Here is a 19,814-nt window from a genome sequence, read left to right as displayed (position 1 = left end):
GCTACAGCATGACCTGTCATATAGCAATTCAACAGCAGAAACAAATGAGTTTTGCAAATTGAGGGAGCTGTTTGTATCTGATAAGAGAGAACAGTATTCAATGTTCAGCACATCATGCTTCTTGTCTGGCCATAATTTGGGTTTGCTCACACTTCATTTCTGAGCGAAGAAGGAAAATACAGCTTAGGTTCTCCTTTGCTATTAGACAAACCATTAGAGCAATGTGAAAATGATTCCCTCAGCCCAGTGTTTGATTAAGACACACACAACTGTGTTGGCACAGGCGAGCTGCAAGTGCCACTGTTTGCTCTCTGACACTGAGGCCTGCTAGCAGAAGCCAGCTTGGGCCCACACCACCACAGTGACTCAAGGATGCAAGCACCTGGGCACTGCCATGTGTTATTTTCAAAAGTGCTTTTTCTCAAGAGCCAGATCTGTACCAAGCTCTGATTTACCAGCACAAGCAACCAATATTACCAAGAACACATAATGCAGTGCAGCAGCAGCTCATAATGCAACTGACAGAGACAGGATTTGGCTTGAGACTCTGATAAAGCTGTGGGTACAACACAGCCAATTTCCTCTTCCATGATGTTAAGATCCTTCTGCAGCACTTCTGATTTAATCTTCAGACATGAGGAAACACAGAGATATCACTCATATCCCTTGAGGTTCTCTGACACTTTCTACTTTTCAGGGCAGGTCTGACAGGACTTGAGAAAACATACTGCTCCTTCTTTTGTTTGGTGAGCTGCAAGTGACACAAGTTCTTTTTCTCAATTAACAACAAGGGGAAAGGCACCATACCAGAGCATACATACAGCTCAGTAAGTTGAGAAAAGAGCATGTGAAAATTAATATGAATATGAGAAACAGTACTAAGCGAGGGGAGTTCCCTTAGAATAGGCTATTTGGATGTTGTCTTATGTTCAAAGGGAACACAATGCAGCTCCTAATAGTATCAGTGATAGCAACAGCGTTTCATTTCCACTTTGGGAAATCAATACAAGCAATGTCATAGATTTTGCTTTATTCAATAGTACATTAGTGAGAAGCAAGAACAGCTCTGAGCACTCTGTCTTGCCTTGTCTTCCTTTTGTTGCAGCAGTGGTCTTACTGAGATTATCTTAAAATCATCTTAACGGCTTAAAAGACAGAATATCTCATATCTAAGCGTGTATGTGGTAAATACAGAACACATTTTATCACTAACAAGCAACACTGTTTGATCAGCTCACTTGAAGTATGAGAAACTCAACACAATGCTTTCTCTGCTTAAATGGAACACCTGCATAGAGGACAATTATTGAAGTTTACCTAAAACATGCTTGTATTTGTTTCCTTTGCTGTCCTTTATACTCCCTTTCAAACCCAAGAGAATATGGGATAGCAGTAAACAAACTGCTTAAGGACAACAGTGTATATGCAGAACATTTAAAGTGGCCTTATTCTCCTTACAGACCTGCTGCCTTCTCACTTGAAGAAATTGTGCAGGAAGTCTCCACCAGCAGCTGTGAGCAGAACACCAGCCTTCTTCCAAGGGAGTCTGACATTGTCTGCCTGAGGCTGAAAGAACAGCATTTTTAACCTGTCCTCCTCTTCTTGCTACGAAGTAGATTCCAGATGAAGCTGGCACTTTGTTGGCTTGCCATCTGAACTAGCCCTCCTGATACTATTTATAGAAGGCCACTTCTACATGGTCTTGCTGATATTCCCATCCATCTTGCTGCAGTCCTTAACTCCAGGGATGCCAGCAGAATGTCACAGCCATGACACTTGGCAGGCCAGGTCCTAGATTGGTATAAACCAGCACTATTCTTACTTACAGCTGCTAAGGATTTCACTTGACATTTTCACTACCACTTTATTCACACCCCAGATAATCTGTCTCACTTTCGTGAGACAGATTCACTTGCATGTTTAGCAAATACCCCTAAACACTTAACTTGCTTCTAACGAAATACTCCAGCCTAAGTGTCCTCTTAGACAGCTCCCGAGCACTGAAATATCTGAATGGCATATTACTGAAATTATTTTAAATGAATATAATCTTTATTAACTGACTGGGAATTTTAATGTACATTTAATGAGATTTTGTCACTAATAAAAAAGCTATCATATTTATTGTACAGAAGTAAGTTTGCAGGCAAAAGCACTGTGAATTGTTATTTATGCTACATTGCCAATTGACAGATACTGGTTAACAACTAATTATTTGGTGAAAGGCTATTATCCATTCCAGTATAATTAAAGAAATATTTATTTTCTATTCAAGTTTTTATTCTAACTCTGTGGGAGATCTACTATACACAAACTAATTGCAGTTGAAAGATTTTGCCCCAGGAAAGATGATATTCACCATTCTTTGGTCTGTGCTACTGTTCTGGTGTTTTGAATCAAGCAGCAGCATCATTTGGAATATTAAATGCAATTGCCAGCTGTAATCTGCCATGGCAGCTGCTACCCCACAGAAACGCCCAGGGCTGCTTGAAATCTACCTCAGCAGAATTTGCTCACACTGCAAGCTACCGTAAAGCTTCCTTCTCCCTAGACTGCCATACAGAATGTTTTGGATATATTCTTAGGCATTCTCTGCCTGCTGCCCAGCCAGGCAAGGAAGTGACCTACAGTGGATGGAATTTAAACTGACATCTTCAACCAAAGAAATTTAAAGCTCAATTCTGCATCTACAAAAGTTTCCTGCTGCATCAAACATTTGCCAATCAGTTTAATTGAAGGAGCACTAAGTGTGCTCAGTAGAATGAGAACACACTATTTTTATTTTGCAATCTGCTGTTCCATTCGTGCAGTTCTCTGAATGAAATACCTACCAGAAACAATAAACAAAACATGTGTCTAATGTCACGGTGAGAAATGTCTCCACATAAGCAAGTTTCCAGTGCATTACCTCTCCATTTGGACTGCCTGACCCTGTAGCAAAGTGTGCTAAAAAGTTACTTGAGCATAAATTTTGAAATAGATAGTAAATGTAAAAAAAAACAAGTGACAGAATTAATGCACTGCATCAACCTGCAGTAAAATAAGCATTAGGGAAGGTCCCTCTCCTTGACAGAAGATTCTCTTTCTTGTTCTTTACAGTGCACCAATACTGCATAGTCTCTTACTATGCTTGATTTCTGCCCAGAAAGAGCTATACAGTTATAATGTAATAAATAGTTCATTTTTCCCTATCCACTGTTAGACTGATGAGTACTGATTAGTTCCAGCAGTGGTAATCTCTGTATTGGCTAACTCAGATCATAAGCTCCCTTCCCATAATCTATAAACAAAACAATGTCAATATAATCTCTCATCTTTACTAATGAAAAAAAAAGACTCAAAATTGAGTTATCCACTGCAGCACTAATGACTAAACAATGAAGAACTTGTTCTTGTATAATGAAATAGATTATTTTACCTGAAAATACATAAATGGATCACAGAATGCTCTTCACAGCAGAAACGTTATATGAACTTGATTCATTCACTGCATTTTTCTTCCACGACTTTCAACATTCCCAGACTGGCATAACTATGATTTCTTTCTCAGTAAACCCAGTTCTGGAATTCTCAGAGAATTATGTTTTGGAAGATACAAAGAGAATGGGAAAGTAAACAAACGTGAAGGTAAACTTCTTGTGAAACACAGGCATAATACACTTACAGAACATTTTAAGCCAGGAGAAGTACAGCACTTTATTTTTGGGGCAGCAGCCATGAAACGATAATACTGGGAGGAATGGCAAGAGAAAGATGCACAGTCCATAAACCCCTCTCAGAGATTTGTCCTTCCAACCATTCTTGTTGCACTTCCCAAAAAGCATTACGACTACAACTAGTTGTTCTCTCCATTTGAGTCCCATCTGATGTCTATCTCAGAATCACAGAACTTTCAAGGTCAGCAGGGACCATCTGGTCCAATTTCTGCTTAACTGGGCCACCCAAAGCAGCATGCCCAGGAACACATCTGTGTGGCTTCTGACGATCACCAAGGAGGAAACCTCTCAGCTATTTGTTTTATATTTTATCCATGAGTATTAGCAGATCAGCCTGCACTGAAGCAAAGCTTAGTATTTTAAACCAAGCAGAATCCTTTTCACTGTGCTAAGGGAATTATACCTAAATATGATTACCAATACAAACATTACTGAGTCAACCAAGAAAGACCATAATGTCTATACTTCCAATCCTTTCCCCTGCAAGAAAAGTTTCATCTACTTGTCCCTCCCAACATCCCTCCTGGCAGCAACATGACAGCACTATTGCATGCACATGTTCACAAAGGATCGAGGCTGGTCAGTACCTTCCAAGATTGAGCCCATATATTCCTGATGTAACACAAAGGTATTTTTTACTTGATCCAGTCCTACACTGGAAGAAGTTATACCTAGCTGGTTCTTACCATCATCTGCCCCACAGGTTTGGAGAATTCCTTAATTCAATTCAAGAAAAACGAGATGGGTTAGTAATGGAGAAGTGTTTTACCTCACTGAGGTGATTTTGCTTTAAAGGATGGCTCATGTAATCTGCTCTGCTATGGAGCAGTAAATGTAGCATACATCACCACTGTATGACCAACAATACTGGCAACAATGACCACGTGGGATCAGCAAACACTTTTGTCAACACTTCTGAATTTAAAAGAGAATGGGGTTTTATGGCCTTACAGCCACTACTGTTTGCTAACTTAACAACTGCCAGGCTAACAGCTTTGTTTCTATCAACATTAAATTGCAACAACAATATTAAAATGTGTTGTTAATAAGCACTGCACATAACCATGTATTTCTAACTAGAACTCACTGTAAAAGAAGGCAGCTTCCAGCAATCCACTACAAGGCACTGGCAGGATTACCAAATATGTGTCCAGTTTTCAACTCCATGGTCTTATCCAAGAGGTGGGCATGCCAAGTATCACACAATTCCTACATCTGGGCCAAGATGAATATAATCACAGCAAACGGGAGCGTTAAAGGCATTGTTACATTACACTCCACTCTGCCTGTAATTTAAACAGATTTTTGGAAGCTAACAGTTGTGGAGGTTTTCACATGAAAAGTAGCTTGCAAATAGAGGCTCTTGGCCTCCGTACGGAAATCAAACATATGATTTCAACACAATACAATGAACCTATGCAAACATGTATACAAAATCATGTGTGTCATTCAAAAGTCAAAAACGTCCTTATTTTGACCACTTGTTCACAGCAGTGATTTCACAACTGTGCTTATTATAAAATGACATTAAACTATTTACCCTTAGATGCTTGAGCTAATGGTCAATGCTCATACAATAGATTGCAGCCACAAATAAATCCAGAAGGGAAGTTTTCAAAGGGTCTTCACCATCAGAACAGACATTTTCTGCAGCAGGCTCCCAGTGAGGTTGTGGAAGAAAGAAACAATCAAGGTATTGCTGTAACAGACTGTAGCACTCAGTGATCTCAGCACTTTTCTCATCTTGCTCTACTGAGTCACAAGTCGCTTGGTGGTTGATTCTCCGATCATACACTTTTTGAAAATGAGACCCTTGAGTTCACGAAAAATTCAAATATACTAACATGACATTTTAGCACTCTGTCTCAAAGTTTTCCATCAGGTTCTTCTGAATTTTCTTCTCACTGTCATCAAGGAGAAATGTTGGTTATGTGTCCCACCACTGAACTAGTCACCTACACCAATTAGATCATCCTGGTCTTCCCTTTACTATAATTGAAAATTCCTCCCAACTTCTCAAAGGTAATTCTTTAACTCAGAATCACAGAACGGCCAAAGGGTCCTCAAGGATCATGAAGCTCCAAACCCCCTGCCACAGGCAGGGCCACCAACCTCCCCATTTAATACTAGACCAGGTTGCCCAGGGCCCCATCCAATCTGGCCTTGAACACCTCCAGGGGCATCCACAACCTCTCTGGGCAGCCTGCTCCAGCACCTCACCACTCTCTCTGTAAAGAATTTCCCCCTGACATCCAACCTAAATCTTCCCTCCCTCACCTTAAAACCATTTCCCCTTGTCCTGCTGCTATCTACCCTTTCAAAGAGCTGATTCCCTTCCTGTTTGTAGGCTCCCTTTAGCTACTGAAAGGCTGCAATGAGGTCACCCCGCATCCTTCTTTTCTCCAGGCTGAACAAGCCCGGCTCCCTCAGCCTGTGTTCATAGGGAAGGTGCTCCAGTCCCCTGATCATCTTTGTGGCTCTCCTCCGGACCCTCCCCAACAGCTCCCTGTCTTTCTTGTACTGGGAGCTCCAGACCTGGACACAGTACTCCAGATGGGGCGTCACAAGAGCAGAGTAGAAGGGGACAATCACCTCCCTGTCCCTGCTGGCCACCCCTCTTCTGATGGGCTCCTTTAGTATAGATATGATGACTCCTTTAATAAAGATAGGTTTGGTTAAAGACTTCATTGAAGTTTCCCAGCGTTCAGCAGAAAAGGATCACTGTGGTCCTAAGCACCTCCACACAAGGTCTTAGGCTTCATACACATTTTCATTTGATATGTAAGTACATGTTACATGAAAGATTTGACTTCTAACCAAAACCACAATTTAAAGTAGTTAAAAGCAGTTACATATTACCGTGGACTTTTTTAGATTACGTACCTAAGAACTTCCTGCCTTTGCTTATGTTTCTACTCAGGAAAGCAGCACTTCTGCCATATTTCTAAATAAACTCTGTAATAAACACTGCTGCTCCACCTCCCTCCACCCCCAGTAACATAATTTAATAGCAAGGCAATCACACTTGACTTGATTCATGTCCGGAATTCCTAGTTGTAATTCATTTAACATAAAACATCCTGACAGAAATGTGGAAGGGATCCCAACATCTGCAGTCTAACACATTATAAGGTAAGACAGTCTGCTGTACCTTCATGAAATACGAAAATGTAGCCTAATTCTAAAAATAGTATAGTTCTGTGCTCCAGAATTCCTTACACTCAAATAAAAATTGACACAAAAATGGAATTCAAAAGGTCAATTTCTTACCATAGGATACTTATGCTTATAGGACTAAATTTTTACTTATCTTTCTATTAAACATAAAGGGAGAGAAAAAAAAAAAAAAAGATTTTCTCTTTTCAATCAAATGCCAAATATAGCTCAAACAACTATAGATAGTGGAAAAAAAATTTCAGCAATGTGTGTTTGTACCTTGCAGGGCTACTTTCTAAAAGCAATAAGTAATTTTAATTAAATAAACACAATGTAGGGACACTTCAGTTTGAGGAAGGCTTGCATAAAGGCATAAGGATACACCTAATGTCATTCTACAATCCCCACTTTTGCAGTCACCTTTATTTTTATTCTTTTCAAGATAACTACACTTTTCTGTTTTTGAGGCCATAAGTAGGCATATATGTTGTTAGCGCTTTATTTGCTTTTGTGGGTTTCTTTGTTTTTTGTTTTCAAGTCTGCTTCCTCCTATTTGAAAGCTTGTTCTTCTACCATCCCCTCTAGGACACCTTGCAATGAAGCTGAACTTACCAGTACAACTAACCCCTCTGTTTTACCCGCCGGATTTTCTCTAAATCTCTGCTTTCTCTTTTTCTGTATTGATACGTACAATTCCCCCATTACTGCAGGAATTATTTCCTAAACCAACGTGAATCCCAAGATTTGACAAACAAGTATCCACAATCATACTTCACAAACGCGAATGACAGCCTTGGATATCACCAAATCTTGCTTAGGCTTACAGCCTTGATCATTAAGCCTAACATCATTGGCAGCAGGAGAGAGATTTGTGTACTTTTCAACTTTGACTTATAAGTATTGAGCAATTAGTTTTGGATGGGGCCACCAAATCCTAAAGGAACTAACGACACAATCACGACATGTTTTTCAGCATTGCACCATATTTCTTTACTGTTTAGAAAGTCTGTGGGATCGTTGTCTCCTGTGTCCATTTTCTTCCAGCAGAAAATGGAAGCAACGTTAGAAACCTCACTGTGGTCACTCAGAAGCTTTACGAATGGAAAAAAAAGATTAACAACACCTAATTATTATTATTCAATAATTATTATTCAAGCTGTCATTTTGAGGAACACACATACCTCTCCTTCAAATTGTTTGTTTCTTTATCCACATCATGCATAACTTTGTTGCATGTATCTTCATATCCTACACATATGAAGATGTGTAGGAATTGAAACAATATTGCCCAGAAAGAATGTCAAGACCAGAAAGAATAGAAGCACTGAAGAATGGAGGATTTACCAAGTTCAGATAATGAGCGTGTGTTGTCATATACAGGGAAGAAGATAGGAAAACTGTAGGGCCTTCCTGGTATCTGAATGGCTATCAGATTGAGCAGCCAGGAGTTAAAATCTCAGAAAAAGAAAGTGAAAATGTCATGCACCAATACATGTGCCTGCTGGACAAGCAGTTACCAGTATCAGAAACCAGTTAGACAGCTTGGCAAGCATTCAAGGACTGTTTAACAACAAAGACTGACTTACTGCTTGTGGTAGGCAAACCTGTCCTGCCTCTCATGACAGAAGGCTGGACAATACATCTTTTCTGTGGATGTAGTACAAATACAAAATAATTCATGTCAACCCCTATCCAACACATTAAAAGTTTAGTCAACTCACTGATTTACAACCATAACTTTTAGAATTTTCAAAATTAATTCAAGACTTACTTAAATAAAATGATCACATTTTGTCCACTGACCTTTCGTTTACTCTGGAAAGCAATCCCTAGTTTGATGTATTTTGGCAGTTTTGGGTCAAACCCAAAAGAGCAAGATTGAATTTTGCTGGCCATGCTGTGCGTTTCAGCTTCCCTTATTCCTGCCTAGACAGTATGCAGCCCCAGTTCCTGTATTAATTTACTTACTTCCACATCTATTTTCAGGTATTATATTCAATCTACATCATAAGTAAATAATTTATTGTTTGATAGCTACTCTGCATTAAATGCTTGATCTCGTTAAATCAAAACATAAATGCTCAAATTGTTATGCTCTGCCCTGCCAAGATGCAAATTTCAACTTCTACAGTGCAAATAAGTTTCATATTCTACTGTGATGATCATATCACTAATTGTCTGATACGTAATTTTGTATATGTTTAATATTTACAAGTCTCTGTTTTTTTTTTTTGTTTGTTTGTTTTTTGTTTTTTTTTTTTTTTTTAAATCATGCTAATTCATGAAAGACTCAAACCAGGAAGCGAATGGGCTAATATGAAGTTTAACACCACTTATTTCATAAAACGCTCTCTTTTTTTTTTAACCACACACAAAAAAAAGCATCACATGCAAACATACATATGTATGGTAATCCTGAGCATATACATAGCCACCACAGTACCATATGTTTTAAATGTAGTGTGTGTTTATGAACTTGTACATATCAAATAAACACACGATTAAGCAATTTCTCAGCATGTACCAAAGATACACTTCAAGTAAAATTCAGTCAAAGGAAGAAAGGAATAAATGTATTGAAAACAATGAGGTGGTACCTCTAGCTTCACACATTCACTGTAATTAATTCCTAATGGGCACTGAAGCATGGAATAATAGAGAGAAAATGAAACAAAAAAACCCAACATGCTTAGCACTAACATAGGCAAACCAATGCCAGGCCTAACTCCAGGGTTATCATGGAGAGAATTCCCTTATGACCACAGAAATATCAAGAATTTGTAGACCACACACACATACATAATATACTCCATAGTGTATTTTTGGAATTTACACTTTTTTAAGAAGTCTCTTCCTAGGAATAGGAAGCCAAATTTCGATGGCCCTACCAACTTCATTGTTTCTAGTGCAAAACAACCAGGCGATTGTTACTATCACTGTCACAAGGGAAATAAAAAGCTCAGGTTAATTTCCCAGCGCAATCAGTTTAAAGGCCATCATGATAGCATGACAGAAGATGACAAACATACATGAATGCCATTCCCTTCCTCCCCTCATATGCCTGTAGTGCCAGGCAGGGCTGTCACAGAGCAGCGATCGAGGCAGCAACCGCTGACACAGCAGCTACGGAGGGCAGGGCAACACATGGCACGCTGGGCTCAAAGCCACGGGACATGAGAATCAGCGCTGGCACACACAGGGACAGTTCTGGCTCTTTCCTTCTCTCTCTTACCAGGCTGTGCTGGGCTGAAGGCAAAGCCCAATACTTACTACCCCTGTCAAACACTTCCGCTACTTTTCTCTTTCCAAGGTATCTCAGCACACCTCCTTCCCACACAAAGAGCAGCGCTGCCTCTGTGTTTTTATCTCCACGCCAGACGCCACACTCTTATCTCAGCCATCACCAGACCTCCCCACTTCAGTTACCCATAGCTGTGCCATATAACGGTGCCTATTCCCCCTCTCCAGGGCATGTGCCGCCCACATCAGACACTGCAGGCCCCAAGCCTACCCTTCCAATGCTCTTCTCATTTTGCCACAGTGCAATCCCCCAAACACCACTGTCAGATCACAAGCAGCTTCAGGTCACGTCGTGCTAAATGCTATACACACTGTGTGTTGCTCACAGAACTCATAGGAGGAAAGCTGGTGCATGACAAGGGATGCCTGAGAGGAAGCACAGAGGTGGCAGCGTGAGAGGATTGAGAGCAGTGGGATGCAGGAGGACCCACCCCTCGTGTATCTTTGGTTCTCTGTCAGCACAACAGTCTCAAAGCACACTTGCTAATGCTGTCTGTGCCCCTCTGCTCTGTGCATTAGAAATGAGGTGCACTAGCAACTTGCTTCTCACACAAAGGAAATCTATACTTGCTATATGCTAAAAAAGAGTTCTGAAGTATAAAATGTTCAGTCATATTCCCCATGCAAAATTTATAACAGTCATCCTCATCCCATGACCTGTTAAGGAAAGACACCTATGAACAGCAGACTCCTTCAGGCTGCCTTCTAGATATATGGCATCGGCGGTGTACACATGATTTTGACTGATGATACCTCCTCTGATTTTATTTATGCCTGGACAGCTTCCTGAGGAACAAAAATGAATACAAACCAGACCTGTAAAAGGGGATTCTCTAGCTTACGGCCAATGCATTATGTGAATTCAGTTAAAACTGGTTTCAGGAGGAGTATGACAGAAATTTGGCTACAACCTCTAGAAGAAAGGTTGCAAATATTTCACCCAACAGCAAGTCAAGAGTGAGAATATTATTGTATAACCACACTTAAGACAAACATAATTTTCAGCACATAACTGAGTAGAAACAACACTCCAGCCAAATTAGCCTGCGTGACTAGGCGCACCAAAGGGTAAAGCAATCAGAAATCGCTTCCTCCTATCCAACATGGGTTTGCTCAGCCAAAAACCAAAGAGAAGTGCTGCGCCTGTTGGTCACTAGGACGTGCTAGCCGGACACACACTGTGCTGCCACTGTGCTGCACGTCAGCTGATCGTTGTGCGGGCTCCCGCAGCACCCACACAAAGAGGACTGCTGGGCTCTGCCAGCCGTCAGACCCCTGCCCTGCAGTCACAGCCCGCCTGGTGCGAGGAGCACCGCCAGCCTTGTGCCATGCTCACAGCAGTGGGACCTCTGCGTCCTGCCCTGCACCTCGCATGTTAAATGCCGCTAACAAGGAATACTGAAACGTTCACTTAGACTGCTTCTGCCTATGGAGATGGTTTGCCAGAACGCAAATACAATCAGACGTAATTACTCAGCTGTATTACAAAGAAATCATAATCTACTTAGCAGAAATATTGTCCAGTCTGTCACCACCTATTCAGAAAGGAACAAATCCCACCCGCGGAATTCCAGCCGGCTCTCCTCTTTAAACTCCCCGACACGGGCAGCACGCCCAGCGGCACTTACTGATCTTCTCCTCGCCTCTCGAGAAGGGGAAGCAGCAGAGCTGCCCCATGGCAGCAGCCACGCAGCGCTCCCCGCGCCCCTCTGCCTGCCGCGAGCTCGACTGGGTGCGGACCGAACAGAGCTCCACCGCCTCCCGCCAGCTCGACTCCCGCTGCCGGCGGCCGCGGCACGGGGTGGGCGGAGGCTCCCTCTCCCCGTCCGTCCCTCCGCCCATTAGCCCGCCCCCATCACACGGCTCCAGCCCCGGCCCGATCGCGGGTGGAGGTGAGAAATAATCACAGTGCTGCGGGCATTAGTGCTGTGGGTGCCCACGTCTTGTAAAAGTTCAGCTCATACTGCAAGTTCTACATTCATAGGAATTCTCTTCAGCTGTGCAGTGCCCTCATCTGAGAAGATGCTGTCAGCCCAATCAAGAGCAGAAAGAACGCACATGACCCACATTCTGCTATGCAAGTGAATTAAACATGAATACTACAGGGCATTCGTGAAGCCAGTCATCAAAGCACAGAGGCTATGTCTAAGAGCCAGAAGGTCCTTCCACACTGTTCAGGATCAAAACAGGAACACAGGCAATATTTTATGGAGAAAAATAAATCTTCTCCATTAGGAAATGTTAAAAAAAAAAAAAAAAAAATCAGAAACATTTGAGTAATGCAGCAAACAATAGCATACATTTAGCGGGCACAATCTCCTATATATCCTGTCTATGCAGTATTTGAATGAATAGAGAACTTGGGGTGCTGTCATCTTTTGGATAACGTTATACAAAGCAGCACATGAAGCATAAAATACTTCAAACATGTAGCAACCAGTTCTCTTCTGGTTGCTCTTCTCCTTCTAAGCAGTCCTGGCAATTCAGAGATGTTAAGTAGACAATATCAATTTTGGAACAGTCACAACCAGTGACAGATCTCCTTCATATATACAAGCCATCTTTCAGCCAAACCTAACAAAGCACATAATCACAAATGCAAACACAGAAAACAAATAGAATAACAAAATCACAGAATCACCAAGGTTAAAAAAGACCTCCGAGATCATGTAGTCCAGCCATCCATCTACCACCAATATTTCCCCAGTAGAGCATGTCCCTTAAAACCACATCTTAATGCTTCTTGAACACCTCCAGGCATGGTAACTCAGCCGTCTTCCTGGGCCTTTTCTATAGCACCTGACCACTCTTTTGGAGAAGAATTTTTTCCTAATATCCAAACGGAACCTTCCCCAGCACAACTTGAGGCCACTCCTTGTTGTCCTATTGCTAGTTACCTGGCAGAAAGGGCTGACTCCCACCTTGCCACAGGCTCCTTTCAGGTAATTGCAGAGAGCAATAAAGTCTCCCCTGAGCCTCCTCTTCTCCAGACTAAACAATCCCAGTTCCCCCAACTGCTCCCCATAATACTTGTGCTTCAGATTCTGCACCAGCTTCAGTGTCCTTCTCTGAACCTGCTCCAGGGCATCAATGTCCATCTACCCTCCACTGAGGGGCCCAAAACTGAGCATAGTACTCAAGGTGCGGCCTCACCTTAGATGAGTACAGGGGGATGATTACTCCCTGCTCCTGCTGGCAACACTATTTCCGATACAAGCCAGGATGCCCTTGGCCTTCTTGGCTATGTTGACAAACTGCTGGTCCATATTCAGCTCAGTGTTGACTGATTCCTCCAGGTCCATTTTTCCCACACAGTCTTCCAGCCACTCTGCTCCAAGCCTGCATTGTTCCATGGGCTTGTTGTGGCCAAGGTGCAGGACCTGGCTTCATCCCAGTGGCCTCAGCCCAGTGACCTGTCTAGATCCTTCTGTTGGGCCTTCTTACACCCAGGCAGATTGACACTTCCTTCCAACTTGGTGTCATCTGCAAACTTAATGAGGGTGAACTCAAAGCCCTCATCCAGGTCATCCATAAAGATACTGAACAGGACAGGCCCCAGTACCAATCCCTGGGGAACACCACTTGTGATCAGTGGATTTAACTCTATTCACCACCTCTCTCTGGGCCCAGCCCTCCAGCCAGTTCTTTACCCACCAAAGAGTGTTCTTGTCCAAGCCACAGGCTGCCAGCTTCTCCAGGAGAATACAGTGGGAGACAGTGTCAAAGGCCTTGCTGAAGTCTAGGTAGACTACACCAACAGCCTTCCCTTCATCCATCAGGCAGGTCATTTGATCACAGAAAGATCACAGAAGTTGGTCAAGCAGGACCTGCCTTTTGTGAACCCATGCTGGCTGGGCCTGATACCCTGATTTCCCACATATGCAGTGTGATCTTACTCAAAATCATCCGATGAAAGGGGATTCAAGGAGGGCTCTGTCCAGATCAGCCTGTGGTGCTGCAATGTGCAGGTGAGAGCAGGGACCATGAAGTCACCTTCACAGCTGGATATGGTCTGTTTAGATATTTGAGCACATATTCACTGCCAGAAGTGTGACTGATCATAAATCAGTGCTTTGGCAGCTTTAGTTCATTCTGTTTTGACACTTCTTGAAATTTTGGTGAGATACATAAAGCTGTCACAGGCACAGAAATGTGACTGGATATCTAATTATAACAACTGTAGTCACATGAGGCCTGAGCAGCCACAGCATTAGAAAAAGCAAACAAGCCCCACAATACACAGGTACCTGTTTTGTTGAGAGGCAGAGAAGCTGGAGGGTCCTTGTGGCTATAGCTGATGGGCGGCTTTTCTCCAGGCAAGGAATGGCAAGGTAGCGCCCTTAACAAGGATGCCTGCCTAGACTAGCCAAGTTGAGCTGGTACAGAACCAGCAAGCAGAACTATTGGCCTTTACCAATCAGAAATTATCATTTTTAATCTCAGAAAGTGTCTCTTTCAGAGCAGACAAAGAAAAATAAAAGGTATTAATTCCAGGCAAAGATCATTTCAGCCTTTTTAATGCTTTTGAATACTGTCATCCATCCAGAAGGAACGTAAGCTGTTCCCAAGCCTGGGTATCTCTCTCTATGTGTGTATAGGTATCAGATTGTCTACCACTGTCAGGAATTGTTTTTTGAGCATCTATCAGTTCAAGACTACAATCTCTGTCAAGAAGAAAAAAGCAGAAACAAATGAGGAAGCCTTTACAACTACGTGCCTTCTGTTGGACTTCCTGAAATGCAAACATTTTCCTGCTGCACTTAACACTGCAGACTATACTCCTATTTATTTGACACTTGATTTATAATGCAGTGTTAATTCCACCAGGATTTCCATTGTGCCCTTCTGAAAAGAATTCCATTTGATTTTTATTTTTTTTACAGAGAAAAAGCTTAAATGACTAAACCAAATTGATTTTAAAGTGTTTGATTTTCTTATTCTTATGGTTTAAGCATATCCCTAGAAACATCTGCTACAGGGAAAAAAAGATACTGCGTTGGCATTTGCATTCTAAAATAGAAGTGCCTATTTTAGCTTCGCTTTTTAAAACTACATTAAAATATATACTTCCAGGGATGTCTAACTGCTAATATATGTTTTACAACACTGCCTTCTAGAGAGAGAATCTTGCTTTTATTCACTGTAAATTACTGCTTCTCAGACTTCGACTTGCTGAACATACTGTACCTTTTCCACAAAGGCTGAAAACTCAGCCACTGATATGCCTGACTTCTATTTTAAGTGTAACCTGAAGGCGAGGCTCAAGACCAAATCTGCCAACTGCCCAGATTGCTTACGCTCAGGAATGCATTCAGAGCCATGTTTGGAATGAGTCACAAGCTCTTCTGGGTGAAAACCTTAAATTCAAGAGTACAGACAGAACCCTTTCTTGCAGTGAACACGTCTGTGGTACATGCCCTAATGCATCACACCAGCTCTAGCAATGATTTTGCCTAAGCAGGGGGTAGGCATATGAGATGGGCTTCCTAGAGAACTCCAGAATATGTGAATGTTCTCCTTGATAAAGGAAATGTATAGATAAGCCCTGTGAGTATGACAACGTGAAAAGCTAGGGGAAGACACACCTCATACTTCAGGCTCTTTCCAAGGCTCACTTTACAGGCCTGAGCCTCTGAGTACTTTCAAGCATTCCTTTAATCCAGAACTCCTATTGGCTCAATTTGAGTGAAGGATACATTAGTTAGAGACAGAGAAAAAACCCTCCAAAACCACAACAAATAAACAAGCAAACAAAAAAACCCCCTTGAATCTTTTAGCTTAGTAAAAATTACCAAATGCAATGTGAAAAAAACACTGAAATTTAATTTAGGGCAAAAATGCTTGCACCTGTGAACTTTTTCATTCTAAAACAGCTGAGGGTAACGAAGTTTGAAAAGCTATGTCCCTAGCAGTAAGTAGTCAGAGACAGCTATCATTGTTCACTGATGGTTAACTAGGAGTTAACCTGACTGTGAGCAGACTAAAAAAAATTAAGGAGAAAATAAAAATGTTGCCTTCCTTCTAACGTATCTCATATAGTAAAGTAAAAAGACTTTTTCTTCTGTGGATAGAAATTAAACAAATTTTGAAAACAGTGGTGAGGTTCTAAATGACTATATATGAATACTTAAGCTAGGTACACCTTCATTTCCAACAAATTAACGCTGTATTTTTTTAGAGAAGTTCTGATTTTTTTATTTTTTTATTTTTGTCCAAATGATGGTTTGAGTATTTGCGTTGTTTTCCTGATTATGTTAAGCATTTAACAATACTTATTTTAATGAACGGGAAAACTTGGCTACCAAGTTGTTAGATGTTCTCAAATTTCTTTATCTTTTTGGCATTCAAACATGCCAACTTTCTACATTCAAAATAAAATGCAGTATCAACATGGCACAGTGTGATGTTCTTTGCTGCACTGACAAGGCCTTCTTGCTTCAGCTACAAGAGGGTGTCATGATCACAAACTCTCATACTGATGAGGGATTTCACGCAACCCAGATATTTGCTGGGAAAGCAACATGGCACAGTGCAAACAGTCCAGCAGACTCTCAGAGTGTGTTGAGGATAACTTCCTGGTCCCAGGTAATGGGAGACCAACCAGAGGTGAAGTATTATTGAACCCGTGCTCACCACTGCAGAGGAAGTCATTAAGTTAAGATTGGAGGCAGTTTGAACTGTATTGACCATGTCCTGGTCAAGTTTGTGATTTTGAGGGACATGGGCCTGGCAAAGAGCAGTCAGGACCCTGAGCTTCTGCAGAGAACCTTCAGGGCGTTTAAGGAATTACTGGATAAGATCCCCTGGGAAATTGTCCTTAGGGAACAGAAACGGAACAGAGCTGGCAGCTCTTTAAAAGACACCTTTCTGAGAGCACAGGAGCTCTCTGTCCTCCAGCAGAAGAAATCAAGCAGAGGAGGCAGGAAATCACCATAGCTGAGTTTGACCTGCTGGTCAAACAGAGGGAAAAGAAGGAAATGTACAAACAGTGGAAGCAGAGACATGCGCCCTGGGCAGAATACAGCGATGTCTGAACGTGCAGGGATGGGATCAGGAAAACACAGGTGCAGGTGGAACTGAAGTTCGCAAAAGATGTAAAAAATAACAATAGGTCCTACAAATACATTGGTCAGAAGAGACAGGCCGAGAAGAGTGTAGCCCTTAAATAAATGAGAAGGGAGAACTGGCTTCAACAGACTGACGAACTCAGCAAGCTCTTTGCTTCAGACTTCACTGGCAGACCGGCTTCTGACAACTTTCATGTTCCTGAACCTCTAGCCAGGGGTAGGGGGAGCAAATCCCTCCTGCTTTAAGGGCAGAGCAAATCACATGAGATTCATGTGACTGCCTCATGAGACTCAATGCGTACAAGTCTATGAAATTAGACAATACCAGTTCACTGAAATCTAACAGCTGTGAACTTTAGTAAACTGCACACCTTAACCTGTTCAGAGTATAAAGAAAAAAATATTTGGAAAATAAAGGATTAACCTTTGACACCCCTTCCTTTGAAACATGTAACACATTCTGTCTCATGGTTTTCCAAAAAGAAGTCTCAACTTCTGAATGTGCTCAGCTGAGTTCCAGCTTCCTCCACACCAATGAGGGAGAAAGCAGCTTCATCTTCCCAACAGCCAGACCTCCACCACTGCCAGGGCTTTGACTACTGCCTGCAGGCAAAACGTCTTTTTACCACACTGCGAGAGTACTGCAGTTGCCACAATGCCTGTGTGTTCATCTATTGGATTCATTATCACAAAGAAATGTGCCAGATAGTCTCTGGTAAAAGATCCAGAGAGGCAGTAACACTAACTCCTTTCTTATGATATTCTCCTCCATGGTTTCTTTGACACCAAAGCAGAAAATTCACTCTAAATAGAAAGCAAAGGAGATTTTGGAAAGCCAGCTAGCTTTTGCTTTCTTGGGTGGCTGCAAACGGAACTCCTTTTGGTTAGACATAGGCAGATTCCTGCTATCACCAAATTACAGAATTGCAGAATGGCTGAGATTGGAAGGGACCTCTAGAGGTCATTTGGTCATACAGTTTCATACACACCTATTTTATTTGTAGAAAAATGATATAATTTTGAGAAAAATATCTTAATTCTTAAAAAAGAGCTGTGACTGAGACACCTATATAGACACCACAAGCAACTGAGCAGATATTCCTATGTATTTCTTCACTCAAATAACACAGTGGTATTTATAAAGATAAGAAAAAAAGGAAAGGGATTCTGTACTTACTGTCAAAACAAGAACATACAATATCTATTAAGCAAAATAATAAATCCATTCTCCCTTCCTGAGTCTATTGAAAATATTTCGTTATAAAATGTAGTCAAGCTTTATAAAAACTAAAGTGGTTTCCTCTGCTCTGGATACTATTTATTTTCATAACATTTTTGTGTGCTGTAGAAACTAAAACTGCATTTACTCCTAGAAACAAAAAACTTGTAGAGGAGATCACTGGTTACACCTTTGGTATTGATGTTTATTTTTAAAATACCGTTCTGCACTAATTGATAGGATTTATGTATTTATTTTACTTACAATGCTAAAAATGAACTTTTCATTAATGTGCTAAAGAAGCTTTTAAGCAAGAATGCAAAATAAAGCATGGCTTAAAAAGTAAGCTCACATATAAAAGATAATCTTTTAAATGGACATTCACAAACATGTCAGTCTAGGAAACTCTGAACTGTTTCCAAGTACAAGAACATTGTAATGAATCATGTACTAACTGTACATGTGAGAAAGAACATCTGGGCTTTACTCAGTCCAAAGCCTGCATGTAGTGGGTAATCTGTAATCCACAGGACTGGCAGGAAGCAGCTTTGGTATGTCAAGAATGGTGACAGTCCAACAGTCAAAGAATGCTCAAAAATGCATGCTTATTCAAATGCATTTCTTTTGTGCTTTTTGTAACTCTCTCCATGTGAACACACCAATTTGGAGGCTCAGTTGGTTAAAAGGTTTCCAGAGAGAAAAGAGCTGCTTAAAGGCAACTTCTAGTTAAATAAATAGCTGCATTACGGTACATAGACATGCATGCATGTGCACATAACACAAACATGGAAATACACACACACACACTCACCAACCCTTTATGTTGATAATTTGTCTTTAATGAACGAATACCACTAAAATTAGAGAAGACCAAACAGAAAATTTTGACTGATATGTTTGCATCCAAAAATAGAATAAAAATATGTACATACTACTATAGTCAAGCACTCGTGTAGTAGTATACTTATGCTCATTTTGAACAGCCTAGAAATGGAAACATCTCATTTTGGGACCAAATGTCTGCAAAAGATATTCCTTTCTTTGAATTGTAACTTTTGTTTATACACAGACATGTAACACGCTTCTTCTATAACGCAGATTAACAGGACTTGTCAACATAACACACCTATCAAATGCACATTTCAGTCGAGTAGATAACATTCATTCAGTCCATGGGTTATATTTCATTGCATGCAAGATGACCAGGAATGAAAATCTGTTTGGAGAACAGCCCTTAAGATAGAGTCTGTAGAGAGAATTGCTAATGTAAGTGCACTAATAGCACAAAGGTTTTAATATAGTTGCACTGGTGGACCATTGCATTTGAATTTCATAAAATTGTTTGAGTTGGGAGGG

The 19,814-nt window shown here is 41.2% G+C and overlaps 1 protein-coding gene across 7 annotated transcripts in view; it reads right to left on the bottom strand.

Moving 5' to 3' along the window:
• The window catches only part of AKAP7 (A-kinase anchoring protein 7), a 74,759-nt gene that overhangs the window by 12,225 nt on the left and 42,720 nt on the right, over window positions 1-19,814 (bottom strand). Inside the window, exon 8 of one of the 7 annotated variants that reach the window (XM_042816308.1) lies at window positions 5,245-5,620. The exons of 5 other annotated variants lie outside the window; for them this stretch is intronic. In XM_042816308.1, coding sequence (XP_042672242.1) covers window positions 5,595-5,620 — 26 coding nt within the window. In that variant the 3' untranslated portion in view covers window positions 5,245-5,594. Of the gene's footprint in view, window positions 1-5,244; window positions 5,621-19,582; window positions 19,705-19,814 lie in introns of those variants that run through there. One more of the 7 variants, XM_042816276.1, reaches the window with a different exon arrangement.

Source organism: Centrocercus urophasianus, unplaced genomic scaffold (genome assembly GCF_019232065.1).
Source record: "Centrocercus urophasianus isolate 14NV4802_14NV808 unplaced genomic scaffold, USGS_Curo_1.0 seq_10, whole genome shotgun sequence".
NCBI lineage: Eukaryota > Metazoa > Chordata > Aves > Galliformes > Phasianidae > Centrocercus > Centrocercus urophasianus.
Note: the sequence above shows the minus strand (reverse complement) of the source record. Positions and strands in the feature narration are given on the sequence as shown.